The 20,592-nt window shown below is 30.6% G+C and overlaps 1 protein-coding gene across 1 annotated transcript in view; it reads left to right on the forward strand.

The window, feature by feature from the left end:
• The first annotated feature begins 10,404 nt into the window (after nucleotides 1–10,404).
• Nucleotides 10,405–20,592, forward strand: part of LOC117925609 (preprotein translocase subunit SCY1, chloroplastic) — a 42,721-nt gene continuing 32,533 nt past the window's right edge. The window contains exons 1-3 of the mRNA XM_034844673.1: nucleotides 10,405–10,678; nucleotides 14,664–14,821; nucleotides 14,922–15,307. Coding sequence (XP_034700564.1) covers nucleotides 10,491–10,678; nucleotides 14,664–14,821; nucleotides 14,922–15,307 — 732 coding nt within the window. The 5' untranslated portion in view covers nucleotides 10,405–10,490. The remainder of the gene's footprint in view (nucleotides 10,679–14,663; nucleotides 14,822–14,921; nucleotides 15,308–20,592) is intronic.

Below are 20,592 nucleotides of genomic sequence, written 5' to 3' on the forward strand. Positions count from 1 at the left end.
TACTTTAAAAAATCCTTAAAAATTTATTATTGAAATTATTACCACTTTGACATAGTTTTAAAAAACAGTTTTTTGTTTTTAAAAATAAAAAACATTTTTTAAAAATTCATGACACTATTTGGTTATTGTTCTCTATTTGCAATTTTTAAAAATAAGTGAAATAGAGAACACCTTTTATAGAACAAGTAAAAGTTGTTTTCACCCGTTTTTAAAAATAATAAAAAGACACACTCTATTATTTATCTTCCACATATAATTATTATTTTTCATTGTCTTCCCTAACTCCAAATTAAATAAAACTTAATGTTTTGGATTTGTTAACAAGTCTATTAATTTTTAAAAATAATTAAACACTTAAATAATAAATTATTAATACCTAAAATTTATGAATATAATAAAATATCATTTTTCTAACATATAATAAAATAGTATATTTTCTACTAAAATAGTATACAAAATTATTTTCATTTTCAATAAGACTTCAATTAAATTTAATTAATTAATATTATATTATTGAATTTAAAATGTTTTAAAAAAATCAAAACAGTTTTTTTAAAAAAAATAATAATTTATTCGAACAAGTCTTCTTTTTTTAAATCCTTTTATAAAAATAATTTATCAAATATCCTTAATTTTATAAAACATTAAAAAAAATATTTTTTAAACTTAAAAAAAAGAAAAAAGTCTCTAAAAAAAGCATGAGAAATCATAATCAAACAAAAAATTAAAAAAAAATTTAATTAAAGTACTTATTTGACTTGTACTAAAAATGAATATTAAAATTATTTTTATCTTATAGAAATTTTTGTATCACTGCAATAAAAAAATTGTTTTATAATTAAAAAAATATTTATCTTTGACTCATATATAATAATTTAATTTTTATTTTTTTAATGAGACTTAATTTGAATTTGAGAAATTATGATCAAACAAAAAAATTTTAAAAATTAATTAAAATACTTATTCGACTTGTATTAAAAATTAATATTAAAATTATTTTTATCTTATAGAAATTTTGTTTCACTACAATAAAAAAAATTGTTTCATAATTAAAAAAAAATTATTTATCTTTAACTCATATATAATTTTAAATTTAATTTTTATTTTTTAATAAGACTTAATTTGAATTTGATTTCATATTGTTATAAATTAATTTTATAAATTTTTTATAAAATAAAAGTAATACATTATCTTTAAAAACAATACAAATTCTTTTACTCAAACAAGCTTTTTGTTTTTTGTTTTAAAAAACTATTTTTAAAAACATATTGCCAAACACTCTAGTTTTTAAAAAAAATTATAAAAAACCATTTTTTTCTATTTTAAAAACACCGCCAAACGGGCCCTAAATCTCTCTATGTAACAAAATATTTCTAAAAATTATTAAAAAAATTTGCAAACATTATTTAAATTTTTTTTATAAACTTTTAATAAAATCTATGGGTCATTTGGTGGTGTTTTTTTTAATTTATTTTAAAAAATTGTTTTCAAAACAAAGAATAAAAAATAGTTTTTAAAAATTTTTAAAAATAGGAGTGTTTGGCAAGATGTTTTAAAAAATAATTTTTTAAAGCAAAAAACAAAAAACTTGTTTGGATGAAAAGAATTTGTATTGTTTTTAAAAATAATGTCTTACTTTTATTTTATAAATTTAATTTATAATAATATAAAATCAAATTCAAGTTAAGTCTTATTAATAAATAAAAATTAAATCTACAATTATGTATGAGTGGAAGATAAATAATTTATTTTTAATTATAAAATAATTTTTTTATTCTAGTGAAACAAAAATTACAATAAGATAAAATTAATTTTAGGATTCATTTTTAATACAAGTCAAATAAGTATTTTAATTAATTTTATTTTAATTTCTTGATTTCTTATACTTGTTTTTAGAAATTTTTTTTAAGTTAAGAAACAAAAATTTTGTTTTTTAATGTTTTATAAAAATAAATATATTTGACCAGTTGTTTTTAGAAAATAGAAACAAATTTCTTGGTTTTCATAAATAGTTTTAATTCCTTATTTATCAACAGTTAAAGGATATAGAAGGCTCAAGAAAGGTGTTCCTAAAATCATTTCTTTGTTCATATCTTTTACAAGAATAAGAGAAATTTTGTAACAAACATTTTTATTACAAACATGAACATTTGAAACCTTGTATTCTACACCAAGAGCTTGTTTGTTTGCACCAACAACTCTTTGTAAGGTTTTTTCAAAGTATTCTGAGGGAATCAATCCTTCTTGAATACAATTAATATCAGCACTAGAATCAACTAATGCTATTATATTTTTTGAAAAATCGGGTTTGATAAAGATTCTTATTTTGATATGTCATTTTTGTCTAATCATTTTTGTAATAGTATTTACAAACAATTGAGAAGATTCTTCACCTTCCAATTGTTCTTCTTCTTTTGATTCTTCAATTTGACCTTTTCCTTTTTCTAAGGCTTTTAGTCTTAAATTTAAATCTTCATTTTGAACAAGCATAGTATTAATTTGAAGTTTGATTTCACTTATCTCATGTTGGAGATCTTGTATTCTTATGGTCTTTGGTTTACTAGAAAATTTTTCTAACACAGTTTTTAGGCTGTAGTTATTATTATTTTCTAGACTCTTTTTATTACTTCGTTTTTGAATTTCTAAGAATTTTTTAAAGTATTCCTTTTGAAGATTTGGATTAGGAATGTTTTCTATGATTTCTATGAGAAAGTTGTTTTCACTAGATATCATATTAACCTGATGAATTTGACAAAGACAGTTTCCTACACAATCGCATGAGGACTGGGAGGACGAACTATTTGAATCATTGGAAGAGCTATCTTCAAGAATAACCACCATTCTTGGAACCAATTTGGAAAATCATTTTGATTTTTAATTTCATCCCCCTAATGGAAGAACCATGAGTGATCAAAGGGACGAAAATAAAAAGTAAAGTACCAAGGACTTTGGCCTAAAATTTTCTGAAAACATTTTGTGAGTATCAGAAGATTGACCCCACGCTTTGTGAGTAAGCACTTTGAAAATTTTGCATTTTGAATAACAAATATCTGTAGAACTTTCATTCTGAAAGTGTGAAATTTTTACAGAATCTGTGTCAACTAGAATAAACTCATAAAATTTTCGAGTTTTATCTAGGTTGTTTTGAAGAAAATATTTGTTTTTTGCAAAAAATTTTGAAAGATTTGGTTTCCTAGAATTTGAGATTTGAAAGGGTTCAAGAACTTGTACCTTTAAAATGTGGACCTTATCAACATAAGGCTGAATTTGACTTGAAGAGACCTTTTGAGCAAAAGTTTCTTTGGGCTGCAAAGGAGGAAAAGTTCCAAGGACCTGGAACCTATTTGGGTTTTGAGAAATGGGCTTTTCTGAATGGGCTTGAGACATTGCATAAGAAGATTTTGAAGTTTTTGACACTTTGGGCTTTTGATTGCTCGTGTTTCCTGTTAAAACTCACACGAAAGAAAATCAGGGAGAGAATTTGAATCACCTTTTATAAATTCAATTTCAAAATCAAAGACTGACAAGATAGTTTGCCATCTTGCAAATATTTGTTTTGAAACAATGTTTTGAACATCTTTTTGAAGAATTTCTTTTGCACTTTTGCAATCGACACGAAGAAGAAATTTTTTGTTGAAAACATCTTCTTGAAATTTTTGAATGCACAAAACAATGGCCAAAATCTCTTTTTTGATTGTTGAATAATTTTCTTGAGGTCCACTCCATATTCCTGAATGAAATCGGATAATGGAGATTTTGTTTTGAAAATCCTGTTTGAGTATGTCACCATATCCTAAATTAGAAGCATTTGTTTCTATAATAGGAAAGACAAAAGAAAATAATTTTTTTTAATATGATAGATTAAACAAAAAAAATACTAAAAAACATTGATAAGAGAATCTTAGAGTCTACTTGGCATAGCTTTTTAAAAAAGTTTTTTTTGTCTTTAAAAACAAAAAACAATTTTTTAAAATTCATAACATTGTTTGGTTATTGTTTTCTGTTTCCAATTTCTAAAAACAAAGTGAAATGAAGAACAACTTTTAGAGAACAAGTAAAAGTTGTTTTCACCGGTTTTTAAAAATAATAGAAAAACACGCAGTTTATTATTATTATTTTTTACATATAATCATTATTATTTTTTTCGCTAGGCAAATTAACTCCAAATTAAATAAGACTTAATGCGTTGGATTTGTCAACGAGTCCATTAATTTTTAAAAATAAATTTAAACTTAAATAATAAATTCATTAATACAAAATATTTATGAATAAAAATGGTTTAAAACAATTGTATTATTTATCTTTTACATTAAATTATTATTTCCTGATTTTTTTATTAGACAAATGAATTCCAAATAAAATAAGACTTAATGTGTTGAATTCATTAACAAGTCTAAAATTTTTTTAAAATAATTTAAAACTCAAATAATAAACTTATTAATACCATAAATTTATGGATAAAAATTGGTTTATAACGACTCTATTATTTTTTTTTTGCACATAATTGTGTTTTTATAATTTTTTTTTTCCACTAGAAAAATGAGCTTCAAATAAAGTAACACTTTTTATTGAATTTATTAATGAATTTAACAATTTTTAAAAATAATTTGGAACTCAAAAATAAATCCAATCATTAAAAAAGAATAATAGAGGAAAACTAATATATCATGAGTAATGACTTTACTATTTATCCTATACACACAACTATTTTTTTTCACTAAGTAAATAGATTATAAATTAAGTAAAACATAGATAATAATTTAAAATCTTTAATAAATCATTTAATTTTTAAAAATAATTTTCAATTCTAGAATATTATGTTCAAAATTGAATATTAAATATGTACGTATGTAATAAAAAAACTTAACTCATTTATATATTAAAAAAGTAAAAATGTATTCATTATGTATTTTAAATAAAATACTATTGATAATTAGTATTATTCATTTTTAACAAAAAAAAAAGCAAAGATATTAATATCCCTATGTTTCAAACATATAACAAAATAATATATTTTATACTAAAAATATAATTTATGTTTTTATTATAATATTACTATTTATGTTTTACTAAAAACTCTTTATTTTTTAATTTATTTATAATTACAAATTATTTTTATTTTCAATAAAACTTCAATTAAATTTAATTAATTAATATTATATAAATTGAATTTAAAATGTTTTTTTTAAAATAAAAAAAACTTTAAAAACAACTTATCCGAATAACTCTTTTTGTTTTGTTTTCAAAATCCTTTTATAAAAACAACTGGTCAAATATATTTATTTTTATAAAACATTAAAAAACAAATTTTTTGTTCTTTAACTTAAAAACAATTTCTAAAAACAAGTATAAGAAATCAAGAAATTAAAATAAAATTAATTAAAATACTTATTTGACTTGTATTAAAAATGAATCCTAAAATTATTTTTATCTTATTGTAATTTTTGTTTCACTAGAATAAAAAAAATTATTTTATAATTAAAAATAAATTATTTATCTTCCACTCATACATAATTTTAGATTTAATTTTTATTTTTTAATAGACTTAACTTGAATTTGATTTCATATTATTATAAATTAAATTTATAAAAATTTTATAAAATAAAAGTAAGACATTATTTTTAAAAACAATACAAATTCTTTTCATCCAAACAAGTTTTTTGTTTTTTGCTTTAAAAAATTATTTTTTAAAACATCTTGCCAAATACTCTTATTTTTTAAATTTTTTAAAAACTATTTTTTATTCTTTATTTTGAAAGCAATTTTTTAAAATAAATTTAAAAAAACACCGCCAAACTGGCCCATAGATATTATTAAAAGTTTATAAAAATATACATATAAATAATGTTTGCAAATTTTTTTTTAAAAAAAAAGATACTAAGAAATTTGACCAATTTTTAATAATTTTTAGAAATATTTTTTTTCAATGTTTTATAAAAATAAATATATTTGACCAGTTGTTTTTATAAAAGGATTTTGAAAACAAAACAAAAAGAGTTATTTGGATAAGTTGTTTTTAAAGTTTTTTTTTTAATTTAAATTCAATTTATATAATATTAATTAATTAAATTTAATTGAAGTCTTATTGAAAATAAAAATAATTTTTTAATTATAAATAAATTAAAAAATAAAGAGTTTTTATTAAAACATAAATAGTAATATTTTAATAAAAACATAAATTATATTTTTAGTATAAAATATATTATTTTGTTATATGTTTGAAACATAGGGATATTAATATCTTTGCATTTTTTTTTTGTTAAAAATGAATAATACTAATTATCAATAGTATTTTATTTAAAATAAATAATGAATAAATTTTTACTTTTTTAATATATAAATGAGTTAAGTTTTTTTATTACATACGTACATATTTAATATTCAATTTTGAACATAATATTCTAGAATTGAAAATTATTTTTAAAAATTAAATGATTTATTAAAGATTTTAAATTATTATCTATGTTTTACTTAATTTATAATCTATTTACTTAGTGAAAAAAAATAGTTGTGTGTAAATTTACTCCCTTGTGATTATCCAGTAAAAAAAAAAGAATAAAGAAAAGTATGTAAAGTCTGAAAATTAATGAAATACAAAAAATAGAAAATAAAGAATAAACAAAAACAATAAATGTAATATCTTCAAAAGTAGATAAACAAATATTTTTTGATGTTGTAGATAAAATTAAAGATGAAGAAACACAAAGAAATTATTTAAAAATTTTAATTCTCAATAAAGACTCAAATAAAATTCAAATTAAACCTACACAATATTCAATTGATGAAATTTATAATAGATTCAAAAAGACTCAAAGGCCAATAACTATTAAAGACTTGGAAGAAGAAATAAAGGAAATAAAAACTCAAATAAATCAAATAAATTTTTACTTTTTTAATATATAAATGAGTTAAGTTTTTTTATTACATACGTACATATTTAGTATTCAATATTGAATATAATATTCTAGAATTGAAAATTATTTTTAAAAATTAAATGATTTATTAAAGATTTTAAATTATTATCTATGTTTTACTTAATTTATAATCTATTTACTTAGTGAAAAAAAAATAGTTGTGTGTATATGATAAATAGTAAAGTCATTGCTCATGATATATTAGTTTTCCTCTATTATTCTTTTTTAATGATAGGATTTATTTTTGAGTTCCAAATTATTTTTAAAAATTGTTAAATTCATTAATAAATTCAATAAAAAGTGTTACTTTATTTGAAGCTCATTTTTCTAGTGAAAAAAAAAATTATAAAAACACAATTATGTGCAAAAAAAAAATAATAGAGTCGTTATAAACCAATTTTTATCCATAAATTTATGGTATTAATAAGTTTATTATTTGAGTTTTAAATTATTTTTAAAAATTCTTAGACTTGTTAATGAATTCAACTCATTAAGTCTTGTTTTATTTGGAATTCATTTGTCTAATAAAAAAATCAGGAAATAATAATTTAATGTAAAAGATAAATAATACAATTGTTTTAAACCATTTTTATTCATAAATATTTTGTATTAATGAATTTATTATTTAAGTTTAAATTTATTTTTAAAAATTAATGAACTCGTTGTCAAATCCAACGCATTAAGTCTTATTTAATTTGGAGTTAATTTGCCTAGCGAAAAAAAATAATGATTATATGTAAAAAATAATAATAATAATAATAATAATAAACTGTGTGTTTTTCTATTATTTTTAAAAACCCGTGAAAACAACTTTTACTTGTTCTCTAAAAGTTGTTCTTCATTTCACTTTGTTTTTAGAAATTGGAAACAGAAAACAATAACCAAACAATGTTATGAATTTTAAAAAAATGTTTTTTGTTTTTAAAGACAAAAACTTTTTTAAAAAACTATGCCAAATAGACTCTAAGATTCTCTTATCAATGTTTTTTTAGTATTTTTGTTGTTTAATCTATCATATTAAAAAAAATTATTTTCTTTTATAGCTAATATTAATAATTACTTGTTTTATTGAATGATACCAAGGCTACAATTTCTAAAATATGAAAATTTATCTATATTTGTTATAAAAACACAAATTTTTTATTTTATCCCTTCCCACCACCAAAATTTCAGGCTTCATCACTAATAGAGAAAAAGTTTGAAGAAGAATGAGGATGATATTCTATATCTAACAATGTCATTTAACCATAATTTATTCTTCTTTCACGTCCATTATAATTTCATTTAACCCTCATGCTATGTGTCATCAAATAATATGAGCTTAAACAAGGACTATTAAGACCCATAGGACAATATTGACTCCTTCGTAATTTTATTCTAAAGTTAACTCAATATCCCACAACAAAAAGTCAATTACACTTTGGTATCCTATGTATATTAAAATAAGACACCAAGTACTTAGGTCTGTGACCTGCTATTTACTATATATAGTCTCCCCACGAACTAGTCGTTTGTAGTTTAACAAGGTGAAAGCTATTTACCTTTCAAGACTTACCTCTACGATTCTTGAATTACAAATTCTCCTACTGTGTGATCAAATGACACACTCTACCTCACTAAGAGTATACGTCAAATTTCATTAAAAAAAATTACTACAGGCCCATAATTTCATAATCACACGTCCTTATGATCACCTAAGGGGATACATTATCTCAAAGTCCATGAGATATCATAGTGTCTTTATTAAGAATACTTGTTTATATCAGTTTCCATCAACAGTGATCCAGTTGATAGGGAATATATGATTAACTTACGATCTCACTCATAAGTCAAAGTCACAACTAACTTTTACACAAGTTCAATGTTATCTCAAGGTTGAGAGACAATATAGTATAAAAGTTTGGTGAAGTCATGACTACCGAATAACTTTATGTTATAACTCGCCATACATCTTATTCAATATGTAATCGTACACACTAGTGCACTCACCATGGGAACCCCATCTCAATGGCCAAGACCAACCATCCTTTTAATTAGGAGATGGTGCATTATGACCTCAAATGGACTGCTTTAGTTTACGAATCAATTGTGAATAAATCATTTATTTGCAAGGAAACCATGACTTGAATCTTCGGTGTGACTCCTAATGCATCAAAGTTATGTATAATGCAAGAGATGCTAAGTCAGAATGCTCATAAAGTATAAAACATGAAATAAAAATAAATAAAAGTAAACCTAAAATATCATTAAATGAATAACGAATTCCAAAATTTATACATCATATCATGCTTTTAAAAGCTTTATCCTAACACACTCTTCGACACATCATACTTGATTACATGCTCATTGACACCTCATTCTTGGTTGCATGTTTTTAACTCTTCATATTTGGTTACATGCTCTTCGACACATCATGCTTGGTTGCATACTTTTCGACAACTCATTATTGGTTCATGGTAAATAACAAATAATAAGATGATTAAAAAGGAAAACTTCAAATATTTTATTCTTAAAAACTAGGGTTGTTATATTTTAGACCCATAGTAATTGAGGTATTTAAGCTTATTCTAACCAATGGTTTAACAACTACTTGAACCATTCCTAAATGTATAAAACTACAACTTCCTATATTTTTGTATGGATTTGCTATCTAGAAGTTTTATTATCTAATCATATTGTTCAAAGCTTATGGTTTGTTCAACCATCTCAATTGTGCGATATGAGAATAACTTAAAAGATCATTTCTTATAAATTTCTTAGCCATGAACCTTAGGTAGTTTCCAAATTTCTAAGTCAATTTACGAAGATATCAATGACTTTCTATGAAATGGTTTCAAGGGATTCAACCGTATTGATCATAGGATATCATTCAGAATTAGGAATCCATGTTATCAAATGATTTCCTGTGATTATTTATATTATTGAATGAGTCAATCATCCACTTTGGTATCTTATTTAGCAAAAACAATGATATTATTTTTCCACTAATAAAAAATTTCAATTTTTTGGGAAGTATAATAATCATCCAATAAAAATAGTTTCTATTTTTTTTTTCAAATGAATGATTCAAAGATCTATTAATTCTAAAAAGTGATTGCAAAGTATTAATTCTAAAAAGTGATTGCAAAATTGATCATTTAGATATTTCATTTCATAGATGTGAATCTTGAACCTATTAACAGGGATATTCATGATATAGATAAGATTAACAAAGGATGTCTTCGTAAATAGAGTCAATGAGAGTGAACCCTTCCAAGTTTTTGTAGATAATGTATAATATTATATATTTTTAACAACATAAATAGTTTCCAAAATTTGAAATAAACATTGTTTTGTTAATAAATAATAAAAATATTTTATAATTTTCTTAACATGATATTTTATTTTTCTAATTTTATGAAAAAAGAATCGACTTCATAACCGGTCACACCTGCACATGGCCGGTTACCACCTCTTATCTATTTGTATTCACAACGGTGGTGGTATGACAGCTAAGTCCAGAACTTATCAAGATAAGGGTAGCAGAAGTCGATTGAGAATTTGAGAGACAGTGCGAGTGAACTTGGGGAGTAAATAATGATGATAACGGTGAGAGAAGCTTCTTCCTCTGCCCTCTGCTTCAACCTCAACCTCTCGAGGTCCTCTCATCCCGCTTCCACAGCCTCTCCAAGACTACGAAACTCCGTCTCAAGAGCCAGCTTTGCTGTCCACACAAAACCCAACAGCACGCCGAATTCATGGAACCTTGCTCTCTTTTGCAACAGGTACTAACCTACCCTTTTCAGTTTTTCTTCCAAAACAATTTCTACTCCCATCATTTTTTCTCTCTACTCCTTCCCCGGACTATAACACTCGACTTTCGGGCAAATTTTTGCCATCCCCCTTCATTTTCTTTGAAATTCCGGATTCTTCCTAGAATCTGGTTTCATATTTCTTATGGAGCTTTGTTTTTTTTTTTTTTTTTTTTTTTGTTTTCAATCTAGGACATTCTGTGGAAAAAGAATATGTCAGATCTGGTAGGAATTTACAAGTGAGGGTAATTGCTTTTGACAAGTATTGATCAAGAGAAAAGACTTTTAAGAAAGTGATGAAGAAGCAATGGATTTTTGAGTTAAATGATTTCATATACGGCGGAAGGCATGCGCCCATATCGGGCTTTGCAAAAGAGCAATGAATCGTGGACTATTCTTGATTTCTTTTAAGAGATAGGATTACAATCCAGGGATTTCCAATGTTCTCAACTTTCAGATCCACTTGCACAATTAGAATCGGGAAATTCCATCCAGGGAGTGATACTAGGGAGCAGAGAAATTTATTTGCGATAGAAAAAATCAAGTAAATATTGTCAAATTGAAGCTTGCAGGAGTCACACCTGAAAACCGGCACAAAGTTTGGGCAGGATAAACAATGTTGAATTGAGTGAGACCAACCATGATCATATATATTCCCCTCGATGTTTCTACCAACATGATCAACATGGATTCATCATTGTACGTGTTTAAAATTTTTGTTTAATTTAATATTTTATAAGATCCCACCTCAATCTATTACATGAGAGGATTAGAGATAATAAATGCTGGGAATTGGTCCTCCATTGCTGTCACAAACATGTATGTACTCACAGTGATCCATGTCCCAATGCTAATTCAGGACTGCCAACATTGTTGATATGAAATTGAATGTGAAGTAAAGTTCCTTAATTCAATGGTGTCACAAATGTTATTTGGAAAGAGTGGATTCACCTGATCTTTGAAGGTTTGGATCATCTCATTTTCAAGTTGAAAAATCTTTTTCTCAAATCTTGTTTTTCTGGATAACGGACCATTTGGGCCTTAAGAATTTGTCTTTTCTTGATTTTATAGACAGCATAGACAGGGGTTAGAGCATGATTTATGCCTATTGCATTTTCTTTTCTTTGCTTCTTTTGATTTGTGTTGCTTATTGTATACTTCCTATGCACTAGTGTTGCACCCTCTTTTTTAAGGCATTCTTATTAATATGCCTTGTATTGACCCATAGAAAGGAAAATATCAAGTCTTCAAATAGTGAAAATATTGACAATAGGAGAATAAGTGTAATTAATATCAATGAATTTAATTTGATTTTAAGCTTTTACCATCGAGCAGGTCCAGCAGTACCACAAAATGTATACCATAATATTTAAGTAGTTGATTATACTCAATTGCTTTATTTCTGAGAGGAAGGTGAGTTGCAACCCCATTTGGTTCTATTCATGGACCTTGATCTAGGCAGTCATAGCATCGCATTATGGAGTGTCCAAACATTCGAGAGATTTTCATGTTCAGGTTTTGAAGAGATTGGAGAAGTATAAGCACTATGTAATGGTGAAGTAGTATAAGAAATGAAAATGTGGATAGCATTGGACAAATGAGAATAAGTTGAGGTGTACCAAGAAGCAGGTGGTGCCGTTGAGACTGGATGTTCAACATCTGTAGATGGTAAGACGAGTAAAGGGATACTCTTGAATGATCTTGAAAGGAAAAACATTCTCACACAGCATGAGGTGACTGCTAGTTTAAATGTCTTGTTTGATTATTGTAGAAGAGAGATGGAAGAATAAAAGGTGAAAAATTATTTTTTCTTAAAAATTAAAATTTTCTACAGAGACACACACACACACATATACAAAAAATCCTGGCACCTAAATTAGAAACTTTTCTAACTCAATTACAACAAATCCCTTTGATCACGGGATTACCTAATTCTCCTCTACAACATCACAACTTTCCTAATTCCATTCTTCCACGATTATCATAAATCCTAGAACCATGCCGTGCAAAGGGTATCCAATATAAATATATTGGTAGAACGAGGGGCAAATTTATGTTTCCCAATAGGTTCACAAGGTGTTTCTGGGTAGATTGTCCTGTGATTTCTCACGTACAATTGTTGAGTGCTACAGTGCCAGTGCCATTAGATGGGTTGAAAATAGGGCAGGTAGCCCTTGAAAGCTTGGCATTTTATGCTTCGAGGCTTCTGATTTAGTGAGGTCTCTTGTTGGTATATTTGGGTAGATCACTAGATATGATACATAAGCACACCCATTTTCTCTATGCAAGTAGTGCTTCTGCACTAGCAACTTTCTTGGGAGATTAAAGGCCTCATGCTTCTTCTATTCTTGGTTGTACTTTGTGCCCATGTGGGATAGTTGTTAGCTTGTTTTGTTGAGTAGAAGAAGCAAAAACAGACATCCCTCTTGTTTCTGTGCTTCTAGTTTTGTGTTTGGGAATTATATTTTAAAAGTGATTTTATAAAATGTAAGGGCAATGTTTCCTTCTCCAAAAATATTTATTAAATTCAACCCTAAAGTAAATTTGAGAAAAAACATGAGTCTTCTTGCTTCTCCACAATAAATGAGGTTGACTTATGTAGGACCACAATTAGAGTTTTGTCCTAACATTCTTAAAAGTTATTTTTGGGATTCAAATGTTTCTTTTAGCATTTAGGAAGCTATCCCAAACACACTTTTGTGTTGTTTCTATCCTTATCTTGTCCTTTTCCTTTCTAAGAAAGGAGTTCTCGTCACTAAGCATTCCTGTTAACCTTGTATTTTTCTGGCCTAGTTTTTAATAATTAAGTATTTTTTTTTTCCACCCAAAAGAGATCGGCTACATGAGTTTCTTGCTGCTTTCTCTTCTTGAAGAATAAGTGGGTAACGTTTATTGATAGACGGGATGGGATGATGGCAATGTTTTGGTTTTTATTTGCTGAATAATACCCTGTCTTAAATTGGTACACTCACTCTTGGATGCTGAAATTTTTTGTGGTGCCTATAGTGCAGTGCACACACAATTGGGAATGATGTAAGTTCATTGCAATAGATTTTCATGTTTAAGAAAGAGATAGTCAAGGAAGAATTGTCATATGAATGATTTTGAATTAAGAAATTTATACGATAGATTGAAGTTACATTGACTCAAGAAAAATGCTTGTCATAGTGTCTCCTAAAGACCTCAAGCATCATTGCGTAGTTCATGCAATGGGCAGTGTCAGGCAAGATGGTAGATCAATTTGTTGCTATGATCCTGACTGTTACTAGGATTTGATTTTGGGATACTATTATTATTGAAATTCATTCCACCACAGAAAACATAAAGGAGACCTCCAGATCTTGCACTTCTTTTCTGTCACATAAGTCCGATGTTACATCTGCTGAAAAGGTCTTAGCGTTTGTATGAAATAACCAGATTAATAAACCCCCCACCAAATACGAAAAGGCCATAACCATAAGGCTGTAATGAAGAAGCAACTTATCAATTGGCTCATCCCTATTGCATATGCAACATCAATTGGGGAGAATGGTCTGTGCATTTATCTTACCTTGGTGCTCCAATGCTTTTATATTTCCAACAATCCAAAACCACATATTCCTGTACATGTAGGTTTTTTTTTTTTATAATTTTTTTTAATTCTTTTTTGAGAAGTCTATTTTAGTTGAGACACCAGATAGACCATTTCTTACAAAAGGGTTGCTAAAATTTTAAAAGAAAAACATAAAAGCAAATAAGGTTTTATAAGATTTAATGAGTTGCAAGGACATAGAACAATTTGTTTCTGTTTCATATAATATTTAGTATCAAGGGAATGAAACTATTTACCACTGTCTTCTTAACAGAATAATTTATTTTCTTCCTCAATTTTCATTCTCAAGAGCAATTGACAGAAATTTGGGTATTATGCACCTAATGATTACAACTTTTCCCTCTTGCTTATGAAATTACTTTTCAGCTGCAAAGGCCCAGTTTTTGACCCATTGGGCATCGATTCAGATAAATCTTTGGGTCTCAATGCTACCTGGGAGAGTGCCCTAGGTTTACTGTCACAAACATTTGGGAGTACCTCAAGTACAAAGAAGGATAAATCAGCTTCAGGTCAAGGAGTGGCAGGTTTGTTTTTAGACTTGTAATATGTTACCCATAAAGATCTTTCATCCCACTACATGCTTGTTGCTTTTAGTCCCTGATTACGATAGTGTGACATTGACAGCTGCAATTGAGGATAGTTCCATTGACTTTGGGGACTTCTTCAAAGGGCCATTACCAGGAAAATTTCTAAAGCTTTTGGGGTTATTGGCCTTATCCCGCCTTGGAGTCTATGTACCTCTTGGTGGTGTAAACAGGGAGGCCTTTGTTGGCAATTTAGATCAGAACAGTTTGTTGAGCACTTTAGATTCATTTTCTGGAGGCGGCATTGGTCGACTTGGGATATGCTCCCTTGGCATTGTTCCCTTTATCAATGCACAGATTGTATTTCAGCTTCTCACTCAAATTTATCCCAAGTTGCAAGACCTTCAGAAAAGAGAAGGTGAAACAGGAAGAAAAAAAGTTCTTCAGTATACTCGCTATGCTTCAGTAGGTTTTGCTCTAGTGCAGGTAAGTTACTCTATCAAGGTGAAGATTGGTTAAGCCAATTTAAGATATTTAAGTCATCCAACTATTTCTTTTAGTGGTGTGGTCCGACATTGATGTACTAGTTGAGTGGATGGAAAATGTTTACACCTAAAATGGTTAATATTTTGGACCTCTATTTAAACAAAATTGTGATTTAACTGAATAGAAAAATATTGAATTCCTATATAGTTCAAGAAGGAAAGACAACTTTGTCCAACTATCTTGTGCGAAGAAGTTTTCAAAAGATTGATTTCTCTTGTTTAGACTTGCTTAGTAGTTCAAATGGTGGGTTTTTCTAGATATGTTTTCATTCTAGTAGTGCATCATAAATGTGTCTGGATGAAGGTTGGGCTGTGAATACACCTCTAGTTATTTGTAAATCTATTTTAGGTGAAGGGCTGGGAGTTTGTAAAAAGGAGGAAAAAAATCTCTTCAAAATTCAAAAGAGAATTAAAAAAGTTGGATTGCATGGTGAATTGTATAGGGGCAATAGGTGGTGGGAGGGAAGTTTGTAGAGGAGGATGGGACAGCATGCCAGTTTGTAAATGAAGATAAAGATTCTCTTGGAATGTTTGGGGATGACAGTGATAAGAGGAAGATCATCAAGTCCTTGATTTGATTCCAGAAATTAGACTTGGTCTTCTTGTAAGAAACAAAAATCCAGATGACGTTGAAGGAATTAGTAAGGAGCTTAAGAGTGGGCAGATTTTTAGAATGGTGTGCTATGAGTGCCAAGGGAGTTGCTGGTAGGGTGCCTTGTTTTTTGGGATAATAGGATTTTGGAGCTAGAGGCATGGAATGGGAGAATATTTGATCTTGTGTCATTTTAAAAACTGTGTGGACTAGTTCGTTTGGGTATTTATTGGGGTATATGGGCCCACTTTGGAAAGGGAAAGAGAAGGCTTTTGGGCAAAATTGGGGGTCATTTAGGGATTGTGGGCTGACATGTAGTGTGCTAAAGGCGATTTCAATATTGTCAGGTTCTTGTGGGAGCATAATAGAGGCATCAAGGTGTCTTCAGCTATGTGAAGATTTACAAAGATTATTGAGAAGTTGGAGGTGCTAAACCTTTCACTTTTAGGGGCCCTTTTACTTGGAGAGAGGGGTTGAACAATTAGTCCTTGTTAAGATTAGACTGGTTTTTGGTGTTTGAAGGTTAGGAAAGTCATTTTAGTGGAGTGTTTTATTGTATTCTGCCGAAGCCTATGTCAGATCATTCTCCAATTCTATTAGATGGGGGAGGGATGAAGAATGGGCATTAACCCCTTTAGATTTGAAAACATGTGGCTAAGGGAGGAGGGTTTCAAACACAACCTTAAGGGGTGGTGGACAGGATACAATTTTAAAGGTTCTTATTGCTGCGTCTTAGCTGCGAAAATGAAGGCGTTGAAATTTGATTTGCAAACTTGGAATGAAGAGTTTTGATAATGTTTTAGTAAGGCTTCAAACAGATGGGTTTAAGAGATTTGAAGCAGCGGGAGAGGGCCCTTTCTCATGAGGAGAACGAAGCAAGAAGAATAGCTAGGCAGGAATACAGTAAGTGGGCTCTTTTTTAATAAACTTCATGGAGGCAAAAATCTAGAGAGTGATGGCTTAAGGAGGGGGGTAAAAATATTAACTTCTTCCATAAAATGGTTATTGTTCACAGAAGAAGGAATTGCATGACTAGGATTAAAATTAATGGGGCTTAGCTCTCCCAAGAGAATGAAATAAATGAAGGGGTGGCGGCAAGGGCTTATTGCGTTCTATTGTTTGATCTTAAAGAGTGGAGAGCTAGCATCAGTGGGCTAGATTTAAGGTTTTAGAGGGGCAGAGCACAAAAAGTTTGGAGGATCCGTTCTTAGAGGAGGAGGTGTGTTATGCTTTGTTAGAGTCAATTGGGAACAAGGCTCCAAGTCTGGATGGGTTCTCTATAGCCTTTTGGCAATTCATTTGGAATTTTGTGAAGAGGTGATGAGGCTTTTCAAGGAGTTTTATAACCGAGGGAGGTTTTAGAAAAGTCTCAATGCTATATTTCTAGTATTAATCCCAAAGAAAGGGGATGCAGAACCTTAAAGACTTTAAGCCTATTAGCTTGGTGGGCAGAACTCATGGCAAAAGATTTGGCAAAGAAGCTAAGGAAGGTGGTGGGTAAGGTGATCTCCAATTCCTAAAATGATTTTGCAAAGGGTAGACAAATTCTTGATGCAGTGCTAATAGCTAATGAGGTCATAGACTCTATGTTAAAGAGCAATGCTTGTGGATCCTTTGTAAGTAATATGTTGACAAGGTATATGATCACATTAACTGGAATTTCTTGACCACAATTATTGAAAACATTAATTTTTAGCCAAAAATGTGTAGGATGGATTAAATAGTGCATATCTTTTTCTATTATTATATGGTATCAAAGCCAAGTTTTGAGAAGTCATGAATTCAAGAAGAAGGAAGGAGAGCAGCTTTGCAGTGGAGTCCAAGGTGTTCGAGATTGTCTTACATGAAAGAAAAGGTAAACCTTAAGTTCTCATCTTGGAGAAGAAGAGAGGGGTTTCGTCATGGGTTTGAATGGGACCGAAGAGTCTAGGGTTTTTCATGGAGGGCCTACTCCATTGCATCAAGGACGAGAAAGAAGGAAGATGAGGAAGGGAATGGAAGGACAAGGGGAGATCGTACTCCCTAACGCGAGGGTTAAATAGAGCGGGGTGGTTTCTCAGGCTAGGGGTTGTCGATTTGGAAAGGAAGAGCTTTTGTATCTTCATACCGAGAGGCAGAGGGGACAAAGGGGGATGGGTGACTATGGCGGAGAAACTACATCAAATGGAAGGATCTATTGGCAGAAAAGCAAACATGCAGGAAGCAAGGGTCGCGGGGAAATCTGCCTTGGAGAGTTCGTATGTGGCAGTAGTGAAGAGACCAAGTTGGAGAGATATAAACTCAATCAGAGTGAAGGTTAAAAGGGAGGAGACTCTAGGGAATTTGCAGAAATTGGAGCACTGCATTGTTGCGAACTGGAAATCCAGAACAGAGGGAGAAGAGGACCTGGAGAGATTGGGAAGATTATGGGCAAATTCATGGGGCCTAAAAGGAAAATTAGGGCTGGCTAAATTGGAGAAGGATAGGGTCTTGCTGGAATTTGAAGATTTGGAAGAAGCAAGACGCGTCGTATCCTCAGGGAATCGATTGTTGGGAAGGCTCCAGTTAGGGCTGGAACAATGGAACCCTAGGATTGGCTGCTGGGTAGAGGAGGAGGTAGAAAATGAAGTCTGGGTCAAAATCTTTGGGCTTCCAATTTCGCTGTGGAGTCCTATGATTTTGAAAAGAGTAGGGGAAGAATGCGGGGGTTTTGTTGCAGTCGATGATCAGACGAAGATGTTGGGGGAGATTCAATGGGCTAGGATTTTGGTTGAAACGAGAGGAGACTTTAGGCCGAGTGTGTTGGAAATCGAAGTGGAGGAGGACGTCTATGTCTTGTCTCTATGGTGGGAGTTCAGACCGATGGTGTGGAAGAAACACAGTGAAGCGTTTGGACAAAAGAGTGATGAGGTTAGGGGTGATGTGGTTTCACGCGTGGAGCAGCGCGTGGAGAAAGAGCTGGTAAGCGCGAGGCTCGAGACGCTGAACCTGTCAGCTGAAGTGAGGGGTGCGCAGGAGAATGGGTCGGGTCGGGAGTTGGGAAACCAAGTCCAAGGCCTGGTGATCCGGAACTGGGCTTCCACCGATGCGCTAGCGTCTGGGTCGACTTCTTTAGGCCCAATCGTGGGCCCTAAAGAGGTGAGGAGGGTTGGTGGGCCTGTCGTGGTTAATGGATCTTTAGGCTCAAAATCAAAAGAAGTGGCAACCGATGATGATGGATTAGAAGCAGGCGAGTCAAGGAGGTGGGCTACAGAAATGGGCTGCCAAAAGTTGAGTGGATTTGAAGGTATGGAAAGGGCCGGCCCAGTCACGCTAATATCCCAAGCCTCAAGCAAAGGCTCTCAGGGGAAGGCCTGCCTTATGGATTACTTCATTTCCAAAGGTGGGAACCTTTCAGAGACGGAGGCCTTGGTGGCCTAGGAATCAGAGGAACTTAGGAAGCAACAAATGAATGTTTGCTACTCAGCGATAGACTGGGCGCTTGAAGAGGAAGCTTTGAGGTATGGGTTGGTTTTCTATTTTAGGGGAAAAAGGGCTTTGGGGACTTCTCATCTTAATTCTATTTATTCTGATCGGGCTTCGGAGGGGGAGTTTTACTATCGTTCTGGGGGTATAGAGGAGGAATTCCGGTGTGATAAAACAACGTGGTTAATAGTGTATGAGGGGTCTAATGAGAATGATAATGGTTGCTGGGACTTGGGAGAAGCCAATAGAATCAGTTATAAAGTCAAGGGTACGGAGGGGGATTCTGGCATGCCTGAGATCCAAGCTGTGAGAAATGAGAAAGAGGAAAAATGGGAGGAAAGTAGCCCGACAAAATTCAGTCACTTTTTGGGATTTTCGACGGAGGGATTGGAAAAGGAAATCCTGAACTTTTTGATTAAAATCAGAAAGAGACGGGAGAAGATACATAGCAAAGAGCTTCTGGAGAAGTCAAAGTTCGAAAGAGAGTTAAGGAGGTTGGAGTGCTCTGTAAACTATGAGGGGGGGAATAAGCAGAAAGGCCCATCACAAGGCAAAGGGAGTCAAATCGTAGTTGTCCAATGAAGCTAAAAGTTCTGAGTTGGAATGTGAGGGGAGCAAACGATAGCTCCAAAAGGAAAATTATTAAGTCTTTTATAAGGAATCAGAGAGTGGATTTACTTTGTATCCAGGAGACAAAAATTCAACCTATGTCGGAGGGTATTGTGAGAAGTTTAGGCTCTGGGAGATTTTTAGATTGGAGAGCTCTGGATGCGGAGGGGGCTGCGGGTGGTATTCTGATTTGCTGGGACAAGAGGTCTCTGGACATTTTGGATTGGGAGGAGGGCCAATTCACACTATCCTGCAGATTTAGGAATGTAGAAAATGGGACCCGTTTGGGTGTTCACGGGAGTTTATGGCCCGTTCACGAAAGTGGAAGGGATGGTTTGTGGGAAGAATTTGGGGCGATTAGAGGCCTTTGGGAAGACTCCTGGTGCTTAGGGGGGGATTTTAACATCACCCTCCTCCAAAGGGAAAGGAGCAGTCAGAGGAGAATAAATTCAGCAATGAGGAGATTTGCTGAGATTGTTGATGATCTAGGCTTGGTGGATCTTCCTTTACAGGGGGGAGAGTTCACCTGGAATGGGGGCCACAATAACCAGGCATGGGCTAGATTGGATAGATTTCTTGTG

The sequence above is a fragment of the Vitis riparia genome, chromosome 11, assembly GCF_004353265.1.
Source record: "Vitis riparia cultivar Riparia Gloire de Montpellier isolate 1030 chromosome 11, EGFV_Vit.rip_1.0, whole genome shotgun sequence".
NCBI lineage: Eukaryota > Viridiplantae > Streptophyta > Magnoliopsida > Vitales > Vitaceae > Vitis > Vitis riparia.